Source organism: Cherax quadricarinatus, chromosome 67 (assembly GCF_038502225.1).
Source record: "Cherax quadricarinatus isolate ZL_2023a chromosome 67, ASM3850222v1, whole genome shotgun sequence".
NCBI classification, from domain to species: domain Eukaryota; kingdom Metazoa; phylum Arthropoda; class Malacostraca; order Decapoda; family Parastacidae; genus Cherax; species Cherax quadricarinatus.
In genome coordinates this window covers 19,593,290-19,619,724 of record NC_091358.1, presented here as the reverse complement: position 1 = coordinate 19,619,724, position 26,435 = coordinate 19,593,290, and the positions used below count along the sequence as shown (strand labels likewise).

The 26,435-nt window shown below is 39.4% G+C and overlaps 1 protein-coding gene across 1 annotated transcript in view; it reads left to right on the top strand.

Annotated features, from left to right (window-relative positions):
- LOC128699675 (organic cation transporter protein) overlaps positions 1 to 26,435 on the top strand; it is a 159,965-nt gene that overhangs the window by 7,678 nt on the left and 125,852 nt on the right. Inside the window, exon 2 of the mRNA XM_070099430.1 lies at positions 25,664 to 25,874. Within this exon, the coding sequence (XP_069955531.1) occupies positions 25,664 to 25,874 (211 nt within the window). The remainder of the gene's footprint in view (positions 1 to 25,663; positions 25,875 to 26,435) is intronic.

Below are 26,435 nucleotides of genomic sequence, written 5' to 3'. Positions count from 1 at the left end.
TATTTCCTCAATGAATTTATTGTCCAACTGTTCTTGTATGATATTATCATAGACAGTCAGTAACTCTGGATTCTTTCTGAGCTCATGTATTTGTGCTTTCATCTGTCCGATAGCCATGCGATAATTGCTAGGTAGATGTGGTGGATTTAATTTCCATGGTAACCTAACCCAATACTGTCCATCTTTATATTTGACAGTGTCCAAATATTGGTTATAAGTCTGAGACTCTTGTGGGCTTGGTTTATTTACATCAATACCTATCGCATCTAAATCCCACAACTTATCAACTGGTTCATTCATTTCTTCCAGTAATTATAATTTTTGCTGTGGTACATGATCAGTGGTTATTCTCGTAACTAGTACATTTTCCACTGAATCAATATCAGCTTCTTTACCACTTTGAGAGGGAATGGGACCACATATCATGTGGCCTCCTGCTGTTTTCAGCAAGTGAACATCATGTTTACTTACTATATTTTGCACAAAACAGTGATAATAATCACTTCCAATGATTAAATCAATTGGACTAATTGTGTCCGTCTGTATGTCAGGACAGGCTAACTTGACCTTAGCTGCTTTCAGTGCTGCAACTGTTTCTTTTAATCCCTGGATCTGCACAGACTTAGGCAAATCATCTACTACCACAGCTTCTACTGTCTTTTTCCTGTTTCCTAGACCAACAGTGATTTTGGCTAGGTCATATGTCTGTTTACCAGAATTATGGAAAAAACCAGCTATATCTAACTGTATTTTGGCATAGGGTTGTTTATTCAGTTTCTGCAACACTGTTCTTCTTATGAAGGACCTTTGTGAGCCTTGATCAAATAGTGTTAGCACATTGGTTTTGTGTAATTTATTAGATAACTCAACTCGAGCTATCGGGAGAGCAGTTGCTTTAAACTTATCTCTCACATTTAATGCTGTTGCTTGTTGACTTCCTGATTCTGTGGAAGTCTGCTGCTGTTCAGCAAAAGTATTTGGGCATAATGCTGTATGATGCATACCCTTGCATTTAAAACACTTCTTCAGTGAGCATTTTCCTCCCTTGTGTTCACCTAAACACTTGATGCACCTTTTCAGCTGATGAACACGTTGTTTACGTGCCTCCATTGATGTGTATTGACTACAATACTGTGCCCAATGTGTTCCATCACAAAGTACAGATTTTGGAGTACGTTTATGTATGACAGTCTGTTTACTGTCTATTGTATTCACAGCTTGATAAATGCCTATATGGGATTTCCCATTATGTGGTTTAGTGGGAGTAGGTATACTCTTTCTATACTGAGTTGAAGGTTTATTATCCACTGGATTTGTGGATTTTTCATCTTGTCTCGTTGCTTGCATGCATGAAACTATTGTTTGTAAACCATTGCTAATTTCTTCACAAGTGAAATAGTGTTTATTGAACATAATATTTAATCGTTCAATAGTTTGTGGTGACAACTTATCTTGTACAATACCACTGATAAACCAATCACATTGTCTTAGGTCATATTTAGCATCTATAGATCTGAGACTATTGTCTAATGTAATTCTAAATGCCTGTAAGTCTGAAAAACAATGTTTGGGTGGCTTCAAGCTTGATATTAAGACTTTATGTCTAACTCTAGCCTTGTCAGCATCGAAGTAATTGTGTGCTAAGACACGTAAGGCTATTTGATAATTACCTTTAACCACCGGAAATGACTTAATCAGTTCATAGGGTTCTCCCTTCACAAGACATTTAAGATAATTGAACTTAGCAATCTCATCTATGTCAGTTCGTGAATTTACTATGGATTGAAAACCACTAATGAATTCTTCATAATTATGACCTTGGAAAATAGGTAATGACAATGTAGGTAAGCTTGGTAATGGGACACTTGTTGTTGTTGCAGGTGTAACAGGTGGTTGCCCACTAGTTATAGTAGGTCTCTGTGACAGAGTTTTACGGCAGATAGCCTGTACTCCTGTCCACCTTAATTGTTGATCACTAAAAGTATCCAAAACATTTCTAATTTCATCCTCAGATGGATCTGATTCAAGAAATTTATTTTCATAATGTGTATAGTCTGAATTAATTATTTCCAGACGTTGTGTAAATAATTCAAACTTGACCTCAAGATCATCAAAATCTATGTTTGTATCTTGAGTTAATCCTAGACAGACTGAAATTAGATTTTCTAATTGTGTAATCTTAGTCTGTAAAGACTGAAACTGAGTTTTCAAACAAGCCATTTTAATGGTATACTGAAAATTCTAGCACCACACTTAGAGTGTTTATAAAACACTGTACTGCTATAGACAGCTGAGTTTTTGTTATGCTTAAGTCAGCAATAATCGAGTCAGACACTACTGACCCACTAAGCTTAACCTCAGGGTCAATGACCATGAAGGGTACAGGGTACATGTGTCTGGTGTTTATGGCTTGTTTGCTGTGTCAGCCTGACCATGATGATTAATCGTAAATAACGATATTATACACTTCATTCACTATACACTATAAATGTCACTGTATAACTGTAATCACACGTGAATATTACTTACACATATATAAATTTCTCTGTTAATATATATTTGAAAGCTTACACTTTATATATAAGTTCCTGTAATATAACAGGTAGATCTATAAGAAACAAACTTTAACACAATCTTGTCTCTTAATTTCTGTCTATAAACATTATAAACACTATGTGTACATATACACTCAGACAAACAACATCACTTGGTGTTGTTGTCTTAATCAGCAATTTCTCCAGATTGGAGCAGTGGGTGCAGGATGTGGGTGAGTCACCCAGCTCCCGTTTTCTTTGGGTGTCCGCTGGGTGAGCGCCCGTTTTCTTTTGGGTGAATGCTGGGTGAGCGCCCGTTTTCTTTTGGCTGCCCATTCTCTGTGATTGAGTCTGGAGGGACTCATTTATACTGATTTATATTGTAAAACACTAGTTTTACAGCTTTTTTCGAAGGACCTTGGCTCATAGGTTATTTGTACACTGTAGTACAACATATTTGGACCACAGTGTGGTCTTTATCCGGTTCGAGCACGACCAAATTCTGTTGAGATTTTGGCCTTACCTGCTGTGTTTATTATAACTATATATAATGAACACTTAGCTGATAAATGACAGCAAATCGTCTACACAGCCGCCCCTGCAGACGAGGTCTAGAAGCTGTCGAAACCATCACAACATTGGGCTGTCAAGAGATACAATTTGTAAGTATAAATTACCCCTAGGGGGTGTTATGTCAGCATATTTCATTCGATGATGGCTGACGAAATACCTACTTGTTTGGACTCAAAAGTCCACACCTTACTGCCGATTATAGGTTGATTACAAACTCCTTGTGACTCAAGAATTGCGCAATCCCCCGATCTACAAGAAATTCGTAACATACCTTGCTCTTTGTAACGTGAGCTATGGTGTTCTCAACACCTTCGACAGGTATCGATGACTTGATAGAAGCTGAAGTGTCCTTGGATGTCCACGTCTTCCATTGTCTAGGAAACGCACACTGGTACACTATGTTCCACAAGATTTGTCTTTATTGTTCACAATGTATCACAAGAGAAACTGATCACACTTCTCTTAAGTGTTTGTGTTTGAGACACTTTGTTCACACTAATGCACAGATCAGTATCCTGGCATCAGTGTCACTCTCCATAGAGTCAAAGATAGTCTGGCGTCGCCACACCGCCCCAAGCCGTCACTGCCCTAGCACAAAAAAAAAACGCTGACCTAGTACCTTGCATCCTTGTCACCTCCTCGATGAAGCAAAGCAGAATGTTTGTTTCTTGCTATCTTAAGCAGAGACAACAATGTACACTATTTTTACTATGGTAATAAAGTGGGAGCAGGATTTTCCTTAATTGTCCTGCTAAGTAAGAGATGTACTGTCTCTTATAAAAATACACTTTGCAACACCGCTGCAAGGAGCAGAGGTCACTTGACTACGTGGCATAGCATCTGTGATCAATTACTCACTCTAGCAGTAAACAAGACACTCGCCCCTTCTGAGGGCTTGGCCACTCAGGGCTGAAAGGGGCTGAAGGGGCTGAAGGGGGCTGATACCCCCCTCCTGGAGAAAATTTCTCCACAATTTGAATTTTTCTTCGATGCTCTGGTATAACGCGCACAAACGCCTTTATGGTCTCCAGTTCCTGGGATCAAGTTTTCCTTGATTTGCGAAATTCCTATTTTTTCAGAGTCGAGTTTATGAAATGTGGAGTTTGTTACTCATCGAGTTTCTGAGTCGCCCTATTAAATTTAGGCTTTACTGGTAGACACATAAGCGTGTGATACAGCACTTGGTTCACTTATATGGTATATCTCTTGGGCTGCATAGTGTAACATAGAAAAATAAATCTACAGTTCCTGGGTCATTCATTTTTACTGTTATAATATATTTAAAAAACTCAGGAAACCCCAAATTTTTCCACTTCACTGGTATTTATTTGCTATTTAGCTAACATGTCACAACTCCTGGGTCCCATACACAAATTTTCGCTTGCCCTATTGAGCAAGAAGTCCGATGCTATTTAAAGCAAAATTTTAAGTTTTAGGTATTCGGCGCTGCAAATATATACTTTCAGGGAGAACCTTGAGTTTTCCCTGGAGCAAGTTTATTCTTTTCTCTGAGGATGAGGATCCCTAGGACAGTTCTAGAGGTCGTACCTCCCTATATATCTATATATAATGCGTGTGGTAAAAGTCAACTAAAATGCTGGGAACAATGGGCTAGTAACCCCTTTTCTTGTAATGATTACTAAAAAGAATAAGAAGAAAATTGTCAAAGTGGGAAGTCTGAATGTGCGTGGATGTTGTGCAAATGATAAGAAAGAGATGATTATGGATGTTATGAATGAGAAGAAGCTGGATGTCCTGGCTTTAAGTGAAACAAAGCTGAAGGGGGTGGGAGAGTTTCAGTGGAGAGCAATAAATGGGATTATGTCAGGGGTTTCAAATAGAGTTAGAGCTAAAGAAGGAGCAGCAATAATGTTGAAGGATAAAATATGGCAGGAAAAGAGGGACTATAAATGTATTAATTGAAAGATTATGTGGAGTAAAATAAAGGTTGGATGTGAAAAGTGGATTATAGTAAGCCTATATGCACCTGGAGAAGAGAGAAGTGTAGAGGAGTGAGAGAGATTTTGGTAAATCTTGAGCGAATGTTTGGGGAGTTTTGAACCAAGTGTGAGAGTAATGGTGGTTGGGGATTTCAATGCTCAAGTGGGTAAAAATGTTGTGGAGGGAGTAGTAGGTTAATTTGGGGTGCCAGGGGTAAATGTAAATGGAGAGCCTTTAATTGAGCTATGTGCAGAAAGAGGTTTGGTAATAAGTAATAGATATTTTATGAAAAAGAGGATAAATAAATATGCAAGGTATGATATAGTACGTAATGAAAGTAGTTTGATAGATTATGTATTGGTGGATAAAAGGTTGATTGGTAGGCTCCAGGATGTACACGTTTATAGAGAGGCAACTGATGCATCGGATCATTATTTACTTTTAGCTACAGTTAGAGTAAGAGTTAGATGGGAAAAGAGGAAAATTGCAACAACAAGTAAGAGAGAGGTGAAAGAGTATAAACTAAGGGAGGAGGAAGTTCGGGTGAGATATAAGCAACTATTGGCAGAAAGGTGGGCTAGTGCAAGTATGAGTAGTGAGGGGGGGGGGCGGGGTTGAAGAGGGTTGGAATAGTTTTAAAAATGCAGTATTAGAATGTGGGGCAGAAGTTTGTGGTTATAGGAGGGTGGGTGCAGGAGGAAAGAGGAGTGATTGGTGGAATGATGAAGTAAAGGGTGTGATAAAAGAGAAAAAGGTTGAAGAATTGAGACACTTTTGCAACACATGGGAATCTTTATTGAAGAAACGTTTCGCCACACAGTGGCTTCATCAGTCCAATACAAAGTAGAAATGGGTAAGGAGAGTAGAAGTTTTGAGGTAATCAGTCCCTCAACCTGGAATCGATGTGTTCAGTCCATCACTCTTGTAGGAAGTGCAGTACAGGGCCAGAGAGGTGGCTTATATACTGCGGTGAGATGAGTCCAAGCAGGAGGAGGCGGGATCACAGTGGGACCTGCCACTAGTGTAAGTAGGTCGTCGTCCAAAGGTTGGGCAAGCGTTGAAGTCTTTGTACCAAGATCCCATGATGTTGCAGTGTCTGACAGATGTGATGAATAGTTTTGAAAACCGACAAGTCTCAATTCTTCAACTTGTCGGTTTTCAAAACCATTCATCACATCTGTCAAGTGTCTCAATTCTTCAACTTGTCGACAAAAAGGTTGCTTATGAGAGGTTTTTACAAAGCAGAAGTGTTATAAGAAGAACATAGTATATAGAGAGTAAAAGAAAGGTTAAGAGAGTGATAAGAGAGTGCAAAAGGAGAGCAGATGATAGAGTGGGAGAGGCACTGTCAAGAAATTTTAATGAAAATAAGAAAAAAATTTGGAGTGAGTTAAACAAGTTAAGAACGCCTAGAGAACGAATGGATTTGTCAGTTAAAAATAGAGTAAGGGAGTTAGTAGATGGCGAGATGGAGGTATTGGGTACATGGCAGAATATTTTGAGGAGCTTTTAAATGTCGACAAGGAAAGGGAGGCGGTAATTTCATGCACTGGCCAGGGAGGTATAACATCTATCAGGAGTGAGGAAGAGCAGGATGTGAGTGTGGGGGAGGTGAGTGAGGAATTAAGTAGAATGAAAGGAGGTAAAGAAGCTGGAACTGACGAGATCATGACAGAAATGTTAAAAGCAAAGGGGGATACAGTGTTAGAGTGGTTGGTATTTTTTGATTAATAAATGTATGAAAGAGGGGTACATAAAGGGAAGGGGGACAAAAGAGATTGTAAAAATTATAGAGGAATTAGTTTACCGAGTATACCAGGAAAAGTGTACGGTGGGTAGGGGATGTGTAAATCAAGTGTTTACATTGAAGCATATATGTAAACGGTATTTAGATAAAGGTAGGGAAGTTTTCATTGCATTTATGGATTTAGAGAAGGCATATGATAGAGTGGATTGGGGAGCAATGTGGCAGATGTTGCAGGTATATGGAATAGATAGTGAGTTACTAAATGCTGTAAAGAGTTTTTATGAGGATAGTGAGGCTCAGGTTAGGGTGTGTAGGAGACAGGGAGACTACTTCCCGGTAAAAGTAGGTCTTAGACAGGGTTGTTTAATAGATTTATAAATGGCGTTGTAATAGAAGTAAATGCTAGGGCGTTCGGGAAAGGACTGGGATTAAATTATGGGGAATCAAATTCAAAACAGGAATAAACACAGCTACTTTTTGCTGATGATACTGTGCTCTTGGGACATTCTAAAGGAAAATTGCGAAGGTTATTGGACGAGTTAGGTAGAAAGTTGAAAGTGAACATAGAAAAAAAAAAGAGTTTAGAGGGTATCAAATGATTTAGATAAAGAAAAACTGGATATCAAATTGGAGAGGAGTATGGAAGAAGTGAGTGTTTTCAGATATTTGGGAGTTGACGTGTCAGCAGATGGATTTATGAAGGATGAGGTTAATCATAGAATTGATGAAAGAAAAAGGTGAGTGGTGCGTTGAGGTATATGTGGAGACAAAAAACGTTGTCTATGGAGGCAAAGAAGGGAATGTATGAAAGTATAGTGATATCAACACTCTTATATGGGTGTGAAGCTTGGGTTGTAAATGCTCCTGCGAGGAGATGGTTGGAGGCAGTGGAGATGTCCTGTCTAAGGGCAATGTGTGGTGTAAATATTATGCAGAAAATTCGGAGTGTGGAAGGTGTGGAGTTAATAAAAGAATTAGTCAGAGGGCTGAAGAGGGGTTGTTGAGGTGGTTTGGCCATTTAGAGAGAATGGATCAATGTAGAATGACATGTAGAGCGGATAAATCTGTAGGGGATGGAAGGCGGGGTAGTTGTCGTCCTCGAAAAGGTGGAGGGAGGGGGTAAAGGAGGTTTTGTGGGCGAGGGGCTTGGACTTCCAGCAAGCGTGCGTGTGTTAGATAGGAGTGAATGGAGACGAATGGTATTTGGGACCTGACGAGCTCTTAGAGTGTGAGCAGGGTAATATTTAGTGCAGGGATTCAGGGAAACCGGTTATTTTCATATAGTCGGACTTGAGTCCTGGAAATGGGAAGTACAATGCCTGCACTTTAAAGGAGGGGTTCGGGATATTAGCAGTTTGGAGGGATATGTTGTGTATCTTTATACGTACATGCTTCTAAACTGTTGTATTCTGGGCACCTCTGCAAAAACAGTGATTATGTATGAGTAAGGTGAAAGTATTGAATGATGAAAGTATTTTATATTTGGGGATTTTCTTTCTTCTTGGGTCACCCTGACTCGGTGGTAGACGGCCGAATTGTTAATATATATATATATATATATATATATATATATATATATATATATATATATATATATATATATATATATATATATATATATATATATATATATATATATACATATATATATACATTCATATATATATATATATATATATTATATATATATATATATATATAAATATATATATATATATATATATATATATATATTTTTATTATCACACTGGCCGATTCCCACCAAGGCAGGGTGGCCCGAAAAAGAAAAACTTTCACCATCATTCACTCCATCACTGTCTTGCCAGAAGGGTGCTTTACACTACAGTTTTTAAACTGCAACATTAACACCCCTCCTTCAGAGTGCAGGCACTGTACTTCCCATCTTCAGGACTCAAGTCCGGCCTGCCGGTTTTCCTGAACCCCTTCGTAAATGTTACTTTGCTCACACTCCAACAGCTCGTCAAGTATTAAAAACCATTTGTCTCCATTCACTCCTATCAAACACGCTCACGCATGCCTGCTGGAAGTCCAAGCCCCTCGCACACAAAACCTCCTTTACCCCCTCCCTCCAACCTTTCCTAGGCCGACCCCTACCCCGCCTTCCTTCCACTACAGACTGATACACTCTTGAAGTCACTCTGTTTCGCTCCATTCTCTCTACATGTCCGAACCACCTCAACAACCCTTCCTCAGCCCTCTGGACAACAGTTTTGGTAATCCCGCACCTCCTCCTAACTTCCAAACTACGAATTCTCTGCATTATATTCACACCACACATTGCCCTCAGACATGACATCTCCACAGCCTCCAGCCTTCTCCTCGCTGCAACATTCATCACCCATGCTTCACACCCATATAAGAGCGTTGATAAAACTATACTCTCATACATTCCCCTCTTTGCCTCAAAGGACAAAGTTCTTTGTCTCTACAGACTCCTAAGAGCACCACTCACCCTTTTCCCCTCATCAATTCTATGATTCACCTCATCTTTCATAGACCCATCCGCTGACACGTCCACTCCCAAATATCTGAATACATTCACCTCCTCCGTACTCTCCCTCCAATCTGATATCCAATCTTTCATCACCTAATCTTTTTGTTATCCTCATAACCTTACTCATTCCTGTATTCACTTTTAATTTTCTTCTTTTGCACACCCTACCAAATTCATCCACCAATCTCTGCAACTTCTCTTCAGAATTTCCCAAGAGCACAGTGTCATCAGCAAAGAGCAACTGTGACAACTCCCACTTTATGTGTAATTCTTTATCTTTTAACTCCACACCTCTTGCCAAGACCCTCGCATTTACTTCTCTTACAACCCCATCTATAAATATATTAAACAACCACGGTGACATCACATCCTTGTCTAAGGCCTACTTTTACTGGGAAATAATTTCCCTCTTTCTTATATACTCTAACTTGAGCCTCACTATCCTCATAAAAACTCTTCACTGCTTTCAGTAACCTACCTTCTACACCATACACCTGCAACATCTGCCACATTGCCCACCTATCCACTCTGTCATACGCCTTTTCCAAATCCATAAATGCCACAAAGACCTCTTTAGCCTTATCTAAATACTGTTCACTTATATGTTTCACTGTAAACACCTGGTCCACACACCCCCTACCTTTCCTAAAGCCTCCTTGTTCATCTGCTATCCTATTCTCCGTCTTACTCTTAATTCTTTCAATAATAACTCTACCATACACTTTACCAGGTATACTCAGCAGACTTATCCCCCTATAATGTTTGCACTCTCTTTTATCCCCTTTGCCTTTATACAAAGGAACTATGCATGCTCTCTGCCAATCCCTAGGTACCTTACCCTCTTCCATACATTTATTAAATAATTGCACCAACCACTCCAAAACTATATCCCCACCTGCTTTTAACATTTCTATCTTTATCCCATCAATCCCGGCTGCCTTAACCCCTTTCATTTTACCTACTGCCTCACGAACTTCCCCCACACTCACAACTGGCTCTTCCTCACTCCTACAAGATGTTATTCCTCCTTGCCCTATACACGAAATCACAGCTTCCCTATCTTCATCAACATTTAACAATTCCTCAAAATATTCCCTCCATCTTCCCAATACCTCTAACTCTCCATTTAATAACTCTCCTCTCCTATTTTTAACTGACAAATCCATTTGTTCTCTAGGCTTTCTTAACTTGTTAATCTCACTCCAAAACTTTTTCTTATTTTCAACAAAATTTGTTGATAACATCTCACCCACTCTCTCATTTGCTCTCTTTTTACATTGCTTCACCACTCTCTTAAACTCTCTCTTTTTCTCCATATACTCTTCCCTCCTTGCATCACTTCTACTTTGTAAAAACTTCTCATATGCTAACTTTTTCTCCCTTACTACTCTCTTTACATCATCATTCCACCAATCGCTCCTCTTCCCTCCCGCACCCACTTTCCTGTAACCACAAACTTCTGCTGAACACTCTAACACTACATTTTTAAACCTACCCCATACCTCTTCGACTCCATTGCCTATGCTCTCATTAGCCCATCTATCCTCCAATAGCTGTTTATATCTTACCCTAACTGCCTCCTCTTTTAGTTTATAAACCTTCACCTCTCTCTTCCCTGATGCTTCTATTCTCCTTGTATTCCTGCCGGTTTTCCTGAACCCCTTCGTAAATGTTACTTTGCTCACACTCCAACAGCTCGTCAAGTATTAAAAACCATTTGTCTCCATTCACTCCTATCAAACACGCTCACGCATGCCTGCTGGAAGTCCAAGCCCCTCGCACACAAAACCTCCTTTACCCCCTCCCTCCAACCTTTCCTAGGCCGACCCCTACCCCGCCTTCCTTCCACTACAGACTGATACACTCTTGAAGTCACTCTGTTTCGCTCCATTCTCTCTACATGTCCGAACCACCTCAACAACCCTTCCTCAGCCCTCTGGACAACAGTTTTGGCAATCCTGCACCTCCTCCTAACTTACAAACTACAAATTCTCTGCATTATATTCACACCACACATTGCCCTCAGACATGACATCTCCACTGCCTCCAGCCTTCTCCTCGCTGCAACATTCATCACCCATGCTTCACACCCATCTAAGAGCGTTGGTAAAACTACATTCTCATACATTCCCGTCTTTGCCTCAAAGGACAAAGTTCTTTGTCTCTACAGACTCCTAAGTACACCACTCACCCTTTTCCCCTCATCAATTCTATGATTCACCTCATCTTTCATAGACCCATCCGCTGATACGTCCACTCCCAAATATCTGAATACATTCACCTCCTCCATACTCTCTCCCTGTAATCTGATATCCAATCTTTCATCACCCAATCTTTTTGTTATCCTCATAACCTTACTCTTTCCTGTATTCACTTTTATCACATTCATCACCCATGCTTCACACCCATATAAGAGCGTTGATAAAACTATACTCTCATACATTCCCCTCTTTGCCTCAAAGGACAAAGTTCTTTGTCTCTACAGACTCCTAAGAGCACCACTCACCCTTTTCCCCTCATCAATTCTATGATTCACCTCATCTTTCATAGACCCATCCGCTGACACGTCCACTCCCAAATATCTGAATACATTCACCTCCTCCGTACTCTCCCTCCAATCTGATATCCAATCTTTCATCACCTAATCTTTTTGTTATCCTCATAACCTTACTCATTCCTGTATTCACTTTTAATTTTCTTCTTTTGCACACCCTACCAAATTCATCCACCAATCTCTGCAACTTCTCTTCAGAATTTCCCAAGAGCACAGTGTCATCAGCAAAGAGCAACTGTGACAACTCCCACTTTATGTGTGATTCTTTATCTTTTAACTCCAAGCCTCTTGCCAAGACCCTCGCATTTATTTCTCTTACTATCCCATCTATAAATATATTAAACAACCACGGTGACATCACACATCCCTGTCTAAGGCCTACTTTTACCGGGAAATAATCTCCCTCTTTCCTACATACTCTGACTTGAGCCTCACTATCCTCGTAAAAACTCTTCACTGCTTTCAGTAACCTACCTCCTATACCATACACCTGCAACATCTGCCACATTGGCCCCCTATGCACCCTGTCATAAGCCTTTTCCAAATCTTTAAATGCTACAAAAACCTCTTTAGCCTTATCTAAATACTGTTCACTTATATGTTTCACTGTAAACACCTGGTCCACATACCCCCTACCTTTCCTAAAGCCTCCTTGTTCATCTGCTATCATATTCTCTGTCTTACTCTTAATTCTTTCAATAATAACTCTACCATACACTTTACCAGGTATACTCAACAGACTTATCCCCCTATAATTTCTGCACTCTCTTTTGTCCCCTTTGCCTTTATACAAAGGAACTATGCATGCTCTCTGCCAATCCCTAGGTGCCTTACCCTCTTCAATACATTTATTAAATAATAGCACCAACCACTCCAAAACTATATCCTCACCAGTATTTAACATTTCTATCTTTATCCCATCAATCCCAGCTGCCTTACCCCTCTCATTTTACCCACTGCCTCACGAACATCCCTCACACTCACAACTGACTCTTCCTCACTCCTACAAGATGTTATTCCTCCTTGCCCTATACTTGAAATCACAGCTTCCCTATCTTCATCAACATTTAACAATTCCTCAAAATATTCCCTCCATCTTCCCAATACCTCTAACTCTCCATTTAATAACTTTCTCCTATTTTTAACTGACAAATCCATTTGTTCTCTAGGCTTCCTTAAATTGTTAATCTCACTCCTAAATTTTTTCTTATTTTCAACAAAATTTGTTGATAACATCTCACCCACTCTCTCATTTGCTCTCTTTTTACATTGCTACACCACTCTCTTAACCTCTCTCTTTTTCTCCATATACTCTTCCCTCCTTGCATCACTTCTACTTTGTATAAACTTCTCATATGCTTACTTTTTCTCCCTTACTACTCTCTTTACACCAACATTCCACCAATCGCTCCTCTTCCCTCCCGCATCCACTTTCCTGTAACCACAAACTTCTGCTGAACACTCTAACACTACAATTTTAAACCTACCCCATACATCTTCGACCCCATTGCCTATACTCTCACTAGCCCATCTATCCTCCAATAGTTGTTTATTTCTTACCCTAACTGCCTCGTTTAGTTTATAAACCTTCACCTCTCTCTTCCCTGATGCTTCTCTTCTCCTTGTATCCCATCTACCTTTTACTCTCAGTGTAGCTACAACTAAAAAGTGATCTGATATGTCTGTGGCACCTATATAAACATGTACATCCTGAAGTCTACTCAGCAGTCTTTTATCTACCAATACATAATCCAACAAACTACTGTCATTTTGCCCAACATCATATCTTGTATACTTATTTATCCTCTTTTTCTTAAAATATGTATTACCTATAACTAAACCCCTTTCTATACAAAGTTCAATCAAAGGGCTCCCATTATCATTTACACCTGGCACCCCAAACTTACCTACCACACCCTCCCTAAAAGTTTCTCCTACTTTAGCATTTAGGTCCCCTACCACAATTTCTCTCTCACTTGGTTCAAAGGTTTCTATACATTCATTTAACATCTCCCAAAATCTCTCTCCTCTACATTCCTCTCTTCTCCAGGTGTATACACGCTTATTATGACCCACTTTTCGCATCCAACCTTTACTTTAATCCACATAATCCTTGAATTTACACATTCACATTCTCTTTTCTCCTTCCATAACTGATCCTTCAACATTATTGCTATCCCTTCCTTAGCTCTAACTCTCTCAGATACTCCAGATTTAATCCCAATTATTTCCCCCCACAGAAACTCCCCTACCCCCTTCAGCTTTGTTTCGCTTAGGGCCAGGACATCCAACTTCTTTTCATTCATAACATCAGCAATCATATGTTTCTTGTCATCCGCACTACATCCACGCACATTCAAGCATCCCAGTTTTATAAAGTTTTTCTTCTTCTCTTTTTTTATTAAATGTCTACAGGAGAAGGGGTTACTAGCCCATTGCTCCCGGCATTTTAGTCGCCTCATACGACACGCATGGCTTACGGAGGAAAAATTCTTTTCCACTTCCCCATGGACAATAGAAGAAATAAAGAAGAACAAGAACTATTTAGAAAAAGGAGAAAAACCTAGATGTATGTATATATATATATGCATGACAACTGGATTTCATTGACAACTGGAACAACTTTTATGGCAAACATGATATGTATGAAAGGGATGGGGTACATCTCTCTGGGGCTGGGGTGGTAGCACTTGCAGACTCGATTGAGAAGGCCATTGGTGAAATGCCTATGATTTTAAACTGATGGAAGATAGAGGTATGGGTGTGTGTGGGAAACAAGCAGGTTGCAACACTTGGGTTGGAAACAGTAAATGTATAAAAGGCATTCAGCATGAAGTTATAAATAAAGACAATAGATCAGGTCAGCAAACAAAGGGGGACAGCAGAGGGCAGCAAGGGACTAGCTCCCTTAAGGTTTACTATACTAATAGCAGGAGTGTAAGAAATAAGATAGATGAGCTAAGATTAATTGCAAGTGCAGGAAACATAGATATTATTGCTATAATAGAGACCTGGCTCAATCTGAAAGATAGAGAGATGCCCTCTGAATGTCACATACAAGGCTATAAATTATTCCACACTGACAGGGTCAACAGGAAAGGTGGTGGAGTAGCGATGTATGTCAGAGACAATTTAAATTGTTGTGTTAGACAAGATATTAAATTAGAAGCGTCAGCCACTGAATCTGTTTGGTTACAGCTTCTCGAGGGCCGAGAAAAACTGATTTTGGGTGTGATTTACAGGGCCCCAAATCTTGATAGGGAGTGCAGTAAACTTCTATGGGACGAAATTCGTAAGGCATCTACATACGAAAATGTTGTGCTAATGGGAGATTTCAACTATAGACAGATTGACTGGAGCAATTTGACAGGAAATTTAGAGTCAGGTGACTTTCTTGATACGATCCAGGATTGTTTTTTAAAACAGTTTGTGACAGAGCCAACTAGGGGAAATAACCTCCTTGACTTGGTTCTTGCCAGTAGGGAAACACTAATTAATAATCTTGAGGTTAATGATGAGCTTGGGGAAAGTGATCACAAATCACTCAGTTTTAATATATCATGGAATTCCCCTAATAATGGCAATCAAGTCTCCGTCCCTGACTTTCGCTTGGCTGATTTCATAGGACTGAAAAATTACTTAGGTGGGCTGAACTGGAATGACCTGACTAAGGGTCAGGTAGGTGGTGATGGTTGCCGATATGATGCTTTCCAGGGCATAGTTCAAGCTGCTCAGTCAAATTATGTTCCAAATAGGGAAATCAGATCAAACAAAAATGATCCTAAATGGATGAACAATAGATTAAAATATCTGATTGGTCAAAAGAGAGGCATATATAGGCAAATCAAAAGAGGAGAGGGACAATTAAGAAATCGATATATTCAGTTAAAGAGAGAAATAAAAAAGGGAATTAGAAAAGCAAAAAGAGATTATGAGGTTAAAGTTGCAAGAGAATCGAAGACTAACCCAAAAGGATTCTTTCAGGTTTACAGAAGTAAGATCAGGGACAAGATAGGCCCACTCAAAAGTTCCTCGGGTCAGCTCACTGACAGTGATAAGGAAATGTGTAGAATTTTTAACACATACTTCCTCTCAGTTTTTACACAGGAGGATACCAGCGATATTCCAGTAATGATAAATTATGTAGAACAGGACGATAATAAACTGTGCACTATTAGGGTCACAAGTGACATGGTCCTTAGGCAAATAGATAAATTAAAACCTAACAAATCCCCAGGCCCTGATGAACTGTATGCAAGGGTTCTAAAGGAATGTAAAGAGGAGCTTAGCACACCTTTGGCTAATCTTTTCAACATATCACTACAAACTGGCATGGTGCCAGATAAGTGGAAAATGGCAAATGTGATACCTATTTTCAAAACAGGTGACAGGTCCTTAGCTTCGAACTATAGACCAATAAGCCTAACCTCCATAGTGGGAAAATTTATGGAATCAATAATTGCCGAGGCAGTTCGTAGCCACCTTGAAAAGCATAAATTAATCAACGAATCTCAGCATGGTTTTACAAAGGGGCGTTCCTGCCTTACGAATTTATTAACTTTTTTCACTAAGGTATTTGAGGAGGTAGATCATGGTAATGAATATGATATTGTGTATATGGACTTCAGTAAGGCTTTTGACAGGGTCCCACATCAGAGACTATTGAGGAAAATTAAAGCACATGGAATAGGAGGAGAAATTTTTTCCTGGATAGAGGCATGGTTGACAAATAGGCAGCAGAGAGTTTGCATAAATGGGGAGAAATCAGAGTGGGGGAGTGTCACGAGCGGTGTTCCGCAGGGGTCAGTGTTGGGCCCCCTGCTGTTCACAATCTACATAGACGACATAGATGAGGGCATAAAGAGCGACATCGGCAAGTTTGCCGATGACACCAAAATAGGCCGTCGAATTCATTCTGACGAGGACATTCGAGCACTCCAGGAAGATTTGAATAGACTGATGCAGTGGTCGGAGAAGTGGCAGATGCAGTTTAATATAGACAAATGCAAAGTTCTAAATGTTGGACAGGACAATAACCATGCCACATATAAACTAAATAATGTAGATCTTAATATTACGGATTGCGAAAAAGATTTAGGAGTTCTGGTTAGCAGTAATCTGAAACCAAGACAACAGTGCATAAGTGTTCGCAATAAAGCTAATAGAATCCTTGGCTTCATATCAAGAAGCATAAATAATAGGAGTCCTCAGGTTGTTCTTCAACTCTATACATCCTTGGTTAGGCCTCATTTAGATTATGCTGCACAGTTTTGGTCACCTTATTACAGAATGGATATAAATTCTCTGGAAAATGTACAAAGGAGGATGACAAAGTTGATCCCATGTATCAGAAACCTTCCCTATGAGGATAGACTAAGGGCCCTGAATCTGCACTCTCTAGAAAGACGTAGAATTAGGGGGGATATGATTGAGGTGTATAAATGGAAGACAGGAATAAATAAAGGGGATGTAAATAGTGTGCTGAAAATATCTAGCCTATACAGGACTCGCAGCAATGGTTTTAAGTTGGAAAAATTCAGATTCAGGAAGGATATAGGAAAGTACTGGTTTGGTAATAGAGTTGTGGATGAGTGGAACAAACTCCCAAGTACCGTTATAGAGGCCAGAACGTTGTGTAGCTTTAAAAATAGGTTGGATAAATACATGAGTGGATGTGGGTGGGTGTGAGTTAGACCTGATAGCTTGTGCTACCAGGTCGGTTGCCGTGTTCCTCCCTTAAGTCAATGTGACCTGACCTGACTAGGTTGGGTGCATTGGCTTAAGCCGGTAGGAGACTTGGACCTGCCTCGCATGGGCCAGTAGGCCTTCTGCAGTGTTCCTTCGTTCTTATGTTCTTATGTTCTTATGTGCGTGTCTGTGAAGTGTGACCAAAGTGTAAGTAGGAGTAGCAAGATATCCCTGTTATCTAGCGTGTTTATGAGACAGAAAAAGACACCAGCAATATATATGTATATATATATATATATATATATATATATATATATATATATATATATATATATATATATATATATATATATATATATATATATATATATATATATATATATATATATATATACATATATATATATATATATATATATATATATATATATATATATATATATATATATATATATATATATATATATATATATATATATATATATATATATATATATATATGGTGAGCGAACACATTGGTTCAGCAGTGCCCATACCCACATTGTTCATAGTGTACATGGGAAACAAATAAAGTTATGTGCATTGTAAGACAGTGTGAACAATATATAGTGTGCAAGTCCATGTGTATTGTACTTCCCTGGATAACCCCACTCAACAACCTGCGCCTCCCCCACCTAATCCCCAAGGGAAGTTTTCCCCTTCCCCACCCAGCCCCGCAAACTCCACCAGACCACCACGGTCAAGTTCACTACCTTCCACGCACCATACCCACCCAGCATGTCATATTCCACTCCTATTGTCTAGTCAATCAGATGGATGCCAACCAGGAGGAAGCAAGCAGCCAGGGAAATGGCACGGTTGGCAATACTAGGAGAGGCAAGTGTCGGTCATGCTTACAGCTTCGTTGTCTCAATTCTAATGGTTTCCTCCGCAAACACGGTAGTTGCCCTGGTTCAGGATGTCCTCCTGTGGAAAGTGATGATCCAGAGCCACCTCAGGCACCTGAACGCACTCCAACAGATTTCATCTCATCAGACAATCTCTTGGAAGCAATTAAAGCAACAGGAACGAGGACACTCACACATATTCCCAAAGCAGCCCGTCCACACGCAGCTGGGAAACTTACAGACCTCCTGAAAAAAAGTAAACGATGGTTCCACTATCTTAAATGCTCCACCAACCATCAAGGCATGGCACAACTTGCTACTTTTTGGCAATGTCTGCTTAGCTGTGCCGGAAAGAAGGGGAAAGAGGCTAGCCTCAATGATAATTAAATCCTTAAGACACTTTCCTAGAGCTGATAACCTCATTCGCCTTCCCCGTAAACACAAAAAAGGGAGAGGCAGAACCCCCACTCACTCTACAGAGAGTGAAAAAGTCAGAGTCCAGGTGAGCAAAAAAATTGAAGAGGGCAACACAGTGGGGGCAATCAGAATTATTACCAGTGAAGATACAGTTGCTCCCAGGGATACTGACACGGCTGAAGCACTTAGAGGAAAGCACCCTGCCAGGGAAACCAGTGGCACCAACAGTTCCAACACCTCTGTCCCCACTATGGAACCATTGATTGTGGAAGACTCAGACATTTACAAAGCAATAATGTCGTTCCCATCTGGCTCTGCTGGGGGTTACACTGGAATAAGGCCACAACATTTAAAGGAAATGGTTAATCCAGTTATTGGGGAAATTGCAGAGACACTGCTTTCAGAGATCACAAGGTTCGTCAACAATTCCTTGGCTGGTCTGATTCCTGATGAAATTAGACCTTTCTTTTTTGGTGCAACACTTTGTGCACTTAAAAAGAAGGATGGAGGAATTCGGCCAATTGCAGTAGGCAACACGTTACGCCGCCTCGTATCCAAAGCTGCTGTCCGAAGTATTCGTGCACAGGCAGCCATGATGCTTCAACCAAACCAGCTTGGCTTTGGGGTCTCTCAAGGAAGTGAAGCAGCGGTTCATGCAACAAGGGCGTATATCAATAACCTGCCTGAGGACAATGCAGTGGTAAAATTAGATTTCAAGAATGCGTTCAATCTCCTGAAAAGAGACGTGGTACTGGCAGCAGTACAAGAACATTTACCTGGTCTCTTCCCTTTTGTTCCAGCTGGGTATAGCAAGGAATCAATGCTTCTCTCTGGAGAGCATGAAATCACATCATCGGAGGGTGTCCAACAAGGAGATCCTCTTGCACCATTTCTCTTCTGTATAGCAGTTAGGGAAATCACAGTCAGACTGACCAGTGAGCTAAACATCTGGTTCCTAGATGATGGCACACTAGCAGGTACAAAGGAGTCCCTCCTACATGTCCTTACACAGGTAATGACACGGGGACAGGAAATGGGTCTCATCCTGAATCCATCCAAATGTGAAATCATCTCAGTCAGTCAACAAGTGATAAACGCAGTGAGATCAAAACTACCAGGAGCAGCAGGCATTGCCCCCACAAATAGTGTCTTGCTAGGAGCACCTCTGGGAAGCAATGCCATTGACACAATTCTCAGGAAGAAATTGGAAGAGTTAAGGAGAATGGAACAACGAATAGGCAATCTGGACACCCACGATGCCTTGTACCTTCTCACAAAGTGCTTGAGTCTGCCCAGGTTGACATATTTCCTAAGATGTGCACCTTCATATGATAACCCTATACTGCACGAATATGACAGTATTCTGAGGCAGATTTTTACGAAAGTACTTAACCTTACTCTAGAAGACGGGCAGTGGAACCAAGCTACACTTCCAGTCAGACTAGGAGGCATTGGTATCCGCAAGTCATCACAGATTGCACTACCTGCTTTTCTGTCCTCGTGTATTGCATCCAGAGAGCTTGTAGCAGCGATTCTCCCTGAACATCTTAGGGACAAGATTGGAGTCCAGGACCAAAAATTCATTGACGGAGCAATGATCTGGGATAATCTAACGGGCTCTGAAACCATACCTGCGCCCCCCAACAACTACAAACAATCGCACTGGGATGGTAAAATAGTGGAAAATATAGCCTCAACAATGTTTCAGAGTGTGTCAGGGAAGGATAGAGCCCGCCTCCTGGCAGTGAGAGCCCCTCATGCAGGGGATTTTCTGTTGGCTGTTCCCAACTCCAGCCTTGGCACACACCTCGACCCACAGACCATCCGCATCGGTGTTGCCCTTCGACTTGCCCCCCCCTATTCTCGCCAAACACAAGTGTATTTGTGGCAGTGAAGCAGAAGACCGATTTGGGTACCATGGTCTTGTATGCCGTAAATCCGAGGGAAAGATTGCAAGACATGAGGAGGTTAATAACATTATCAAGAGGAGCCTCACAACAGCTGGATGCCCAGCAGTAAGGGAGCCACCCCAACTATGCAGATCTGATGGTAGCCAGAAGCGTCCAGATGGTATCACCCTTCAAGCCTGGACAGATGGGAAGCAGGTGGTGTGGGACTATACATGTGCATCTACCTTGGCTGATACCTATCTCCAATACACCAGGGAGGAAGGAGGGGCAGCTGCCAGCTTCAGGGAGTCCCAAAAGTCTAGAAAATATGAAGAACTTGCCCATCATTATATGTTTGTTCCCATAGGCTCAGAGATCCTTGGCTCATGGGGAAAGAGTGCATCAAATTTCCTTAAGGAGCTGGGAAAAAGACTCATCAGGGTAACTAGGGATCCCAGGGCAGCTAGTTTTCTGTTCCAGCGGCTCAGTGCGGCTGTTCAAAGGGGTAATGCCTGCTGTATTTTGGGCACACACCCCAGCTCTGAGGAGCTGGATGAGATTTTCGCCTTATAATCGGTGATACACATGTACCTTATATGCCACATTTATATCAACAATGTATCTCTTAAATCTTCTGTACCATATTATGCAATAAAATATTCCTATTGGTAAAAAAAAAATATATTAAAAGATAGGGTGGTAGGGGAAGTGGAATATTCTAACGGCTTCAGGAAGAAATCCAAATATTCTTCCTTGAAGCCTTTTTATCCACTTCTCTGAGGCTATGGGTCCCACAATTTGCACCAGAGGTGGACCCCATCCTATATATATGTATATATACATATATATATATATATATATATATATATATATATATATATATATATATATATATATATATATATTTATATATATATATATATATATATATATATATATATATATATATATATATATATATATATATATATATATATATATGTCGTGCCGAATAGGCAGAACTTGCGATCTTGGCTTAAATAGCAACGCTCATCTTGCCATATAGGACAAATGAAAATTTGTGTATGCAATAATTTCGCCAAAATCATTCTAAACCTATCGAAAAAAAATATATTTCACTGTGCTTGTTTAGTATTAAATTATCGTAAACAAATCTAAAATATATTTAGTTGGGTTAGGCTAAAATAAATTGCTCTTGTTATAATAAGGTTAGGTAAGCTTTCTAAGTTCCTTTTGGTGCAAAATTAAAAATTTTTACATCAACATTAATGAAAAAAATATATCTTTAAACGTATAAGAGAAAATTTTAGAAAGGACTTAATTTTAAATGACTTCTTGCTAATTGGCCAGTTTTACATATTCGGCACGACATATATATATATATATATTTATATATATATTTATATATATATATATTTATATATATATATATTTATATATATATATATTTATATATATATTTATATATATATATATTTATATATATATTTATATATATATATATTTATAGGATGGGGTCCACCTCTGGTGTAAATTGTATATTTATATATATATATATATTTATATATATATACATATATATATATATATATATATATATATATGTATATATATATGTATATATATATGTCGTGCCGAATAGGCAGAACTTGCGATCTTGGCTTAAATAGCAACGTTCATCTTGCCATATAGGACAAGTGAAAATTTGTGTATGCAATAATTTCGCCAAAATCATTCTGAACCTAACGAAAAAAATATATTTCACTGTGTTTGTTTAGTATTAAATTACTGTAAACAAATCTAAAATATATTTAGTTGGGTTAGGCTAAAATAAATTACTCTTGTTATAATAAGGTTAGGTAAGTTTTCTAAGTTCCTTTTGGTGCAAAATTATAAATTTTTACATCAACAAAAATGAAAAAAATATATCTTTAAACGTATAAGAGAAAATTTTAGAAAGGACTTAATTTTAAATGAGTTCTTGCTAATTGACCAGTTTTACATATTCGGCACGACATATATATATGTCGTGCCGAATAGGCAGAACTTGCGATCTTGGCTTAAATAGCAACGCTCATCTTGCCACATAGGACAAGTGAAAATTTGTGTATGCAATAATTTCGGCAAAATCATTCTGAACCTAGCGAAAAAAATATATTTGATTGTGTTTGTTTAGTACTAAATTATTTTAGAAGTATTTAAAATATATTTAGTTGGGTTAGGCTAAAATAAATTGCTCTTGTTATAATAAGGTTAGGTACATTTTCTAAGATTCTTTTGGTGCAAAATTAAAAATTTTTACATTAACATTAATGAAAAAAAATATATCTTTAAACGTATAAGAGAAAATTTCAGAAAGGACTTAATTTTAAATGAGTTCTTGCTAATTGACCAGTTTTACATATTCGGCACGACATATATATATATATATATATATATATATATATATATATATATATATATATATATATGTATATATATATATATATATATATATATATATATATATATATATGTATATATATATATATATATATATATATATATATGTATATATATATATATATATATATATATATATATATATATATATATATATATATATATATATATATATTTATATATATATATATATATATATATATATATATATATATATATATATATATATATATATATATATATATATATATATATATATAGGATGGGGTCCACCTCTGGTGTAAATTGTGGGACCCATAGCCTCGGAGAAGTGGATAAAAAGGCTTCAAGGAAGAATATTTGGATTTCTTCCTGAAGCCATTTGAATATTCCACTTCCCCTACCACCCCATCTTTTAAACTATTTTTTTTACCAATAGGAATATTTTATTACATAATATGGCACAGAAGATGTAAGAGATACATTATTGATATAAAGGTGGCATATTCGGTACATGTTGTTACGTGTGTATCACCGATTATAAGGCGAAAATCTCATCCAGCTCCTCAGAGCTGGGGCGTGTGCCCAAAATGCAGCATGCATTACCCCTTTGAACAGCCGCACTGAGCCGCTGGAACAGAAAACTAGCTGCCCTGGGATCCCTAGTTACCCTGATGAGTCTTTTTCCCAGCTCCTTAAGGAAATTAGATGCACTCTTTCCCCATGAGCCAAGGGTCTCTGAGCCTATGGGAACAAACATATAATGATGGGCAAGTTCTCCATATTTTCTAGACTTTTGGGACTCCCTAAAGCTGGCAGCTGCCCCTCCTTCCTCCCTGGTGTATTGGAGATAGGTATCAGCCAAGGTAGATGCACATGTATAGTCCCACACCACCTGCTTCCCATCTGTCCAGGCTTGAAGGGTGATACCATCTGGACGCTTCTAGCTGCCATCAGATCTGCATAGTTGGGGTGGCTCCCTTATTGCTGGGCATCCAGCTGTTGTGAGGCTCCTCTTGATAATGTTATTAACCTCCTCATGTCTTGCAATCTTTCCCTTGGATTTACGGCACACAAGACCATGGTACCCGAATCGGTCTGCTGCTTCACTGCCACAAATACACCTGTGTTCGGCGAGAATAGGGGCGGCAAGTCGAAGGGCAACACCGATGCGGATGGTCTGTGGGTCGAGGCGTGTGCCAAGGCTGGAGTTGGGAACAGCCAACAGAAAGTCCCCAGCATGAGGGGCTCTCACTGCCAGCAGGCGGGCTCTATCCTTCCCTGACACACTCTGAAGCATCGTTGAGGCTATATTTTCCACTATTGGACCATCCCGGTGCGATTGTTTGTAGTTGTTGTGGGGAGCAGGTATGGTTTCTGAGCCCGTTAGATTATCCCAGATCATTGCTCCGTCAATGAATTTTTGATCCTGGGCTCCAATCTTGTCCCTAAGATGTTCAGGGAGAATCGCTGCTACAAGCTCTCTGGATGCAATACACGAGGACAGAAAAGCAGGTAACGCAATCTGTGATGACTTGCGGACACCAATGCCTCCTAGTCTGACTGGAAGTGTAGCTTGGTTCCACTGCCCGTCTTCTAGAGTAAGGTTAAGTACTTTCGTAAAAATCTGCCTCAGAATACTGTCATATTCGTGCAGTATAGGGTTATCATATGAAGGTGCACATCTTAGGAAATATGTCAACCTGGGCAGACTCAAGCACTTTGTGAGAAGGTACAAGGCATCGTGGGTGTCCAGATTGCCTATTCGTTGTTCCATTCTCCTTAACTCTTCCAATTTCTTCCTGAGAATTGTGACAATGGCATTGCTTCCCAGAGGTGCTCCTAGCAAGACACTATTTGTGGGGGCAATGACTGCTGCTCCTGGTAGTTTTGATCTCACTGCGTTTATCACTTGTTGACTGACTGAGATGATTTCACATTTGGATGGATTCAGGATGAGACCCATTTCCTGTCCCAGTGTCATTACCTGTGTAAGGTCATGTAGGAGGGACTCCTTTGTACCTGCTAGTGTGCCATCATCTAGGAACCAGATGTTTAGCTCGCTGGTCAGTCTGACTGTGATTTCCCTAACTGCTATACAGAAGAGACCCATAGCCTCGGAGTAGTGGATAAAAAGGCTTCAAGGAAGAATATTTGGATTTCTTCCTGAAGCCGTTTGAATATTCCACCTCCCCTACCACTCTATCTTTTAATATATTTTTTTTTACCAATAGGAATATTTTATTACATATTTATATTACTGTTACCACGAACGGAGTGGTATTGATCAGTAACAACATTGCACTAGCTAAGGAGTCGAACCCATGCTGTTTTGGCCCGCCTCATGGTGAGCGAGGACGCATGACGCTTTAACAAACTTTACTTTCAACAATTTTGCAGATCTTATTTCAGGAGATAGTGAATATTAAATTTATTCAGAAGTACACAGGTACTTATTTGGGTAACATTAAATTTATAAATGATTTTCTTTGCCCAGATGTGCGGTGCCAAATTGTGATGACAACAGTACCAATTACATGGAGATCTTCACAGAGTGGGCCATCCCAGATGGTGACCAGTGTCATGTCTGGACAATTAAGAACAACATTACTGACCAATGTCAGCCAGATGTATTTTCTAACACAACTACATCTTGCTCACAGTGGGTTTATGACACATCATTGTTCTCTGCAACTACTGTCACTCAGGTTTGTGACCATGTATGCTATATTTGTTTATTCATTTTAATGCAATTTACTGTTATTATTAAATATGTACATATTTCGTTGAATTTTATCGCGCATTAAGACTCGATTAAGTAAAGGTAACTTGGGCTAACTATTGAAGGTCCCCAGTTTGAACCTCGAGTGAGTGCAAACATAGCATCTGTTTCCTTACAGTTACTGCGCCTAGATACCCATCAGAAAACAGGTACTTGAGTCTAGCAGGAAAAGATCTCGATCTCTGAAGATATGTAAGTTGTCAATTTTATATTGCCATGTAAACATGAGCAATATATATTGCAATGTAAACATCTTCAGTACAAACTGTTATGAAAACGTGTAATTTATATATTCCAATAGGGAACAAATGAAGGTAAATAACGTGTTAGTACTGTATGTGTGTGTATGTATATATATATATATATAAGTAGTGATGATTTCTACAGTATGGCTCCTCCTCTCAGTGGCTTCCTCCTGAAAGGCCTTCTACAGAGTGGCTCCTTTTCCTGAGTGGCTCCCTTTTTCACACCTATGTGCTAATGACCT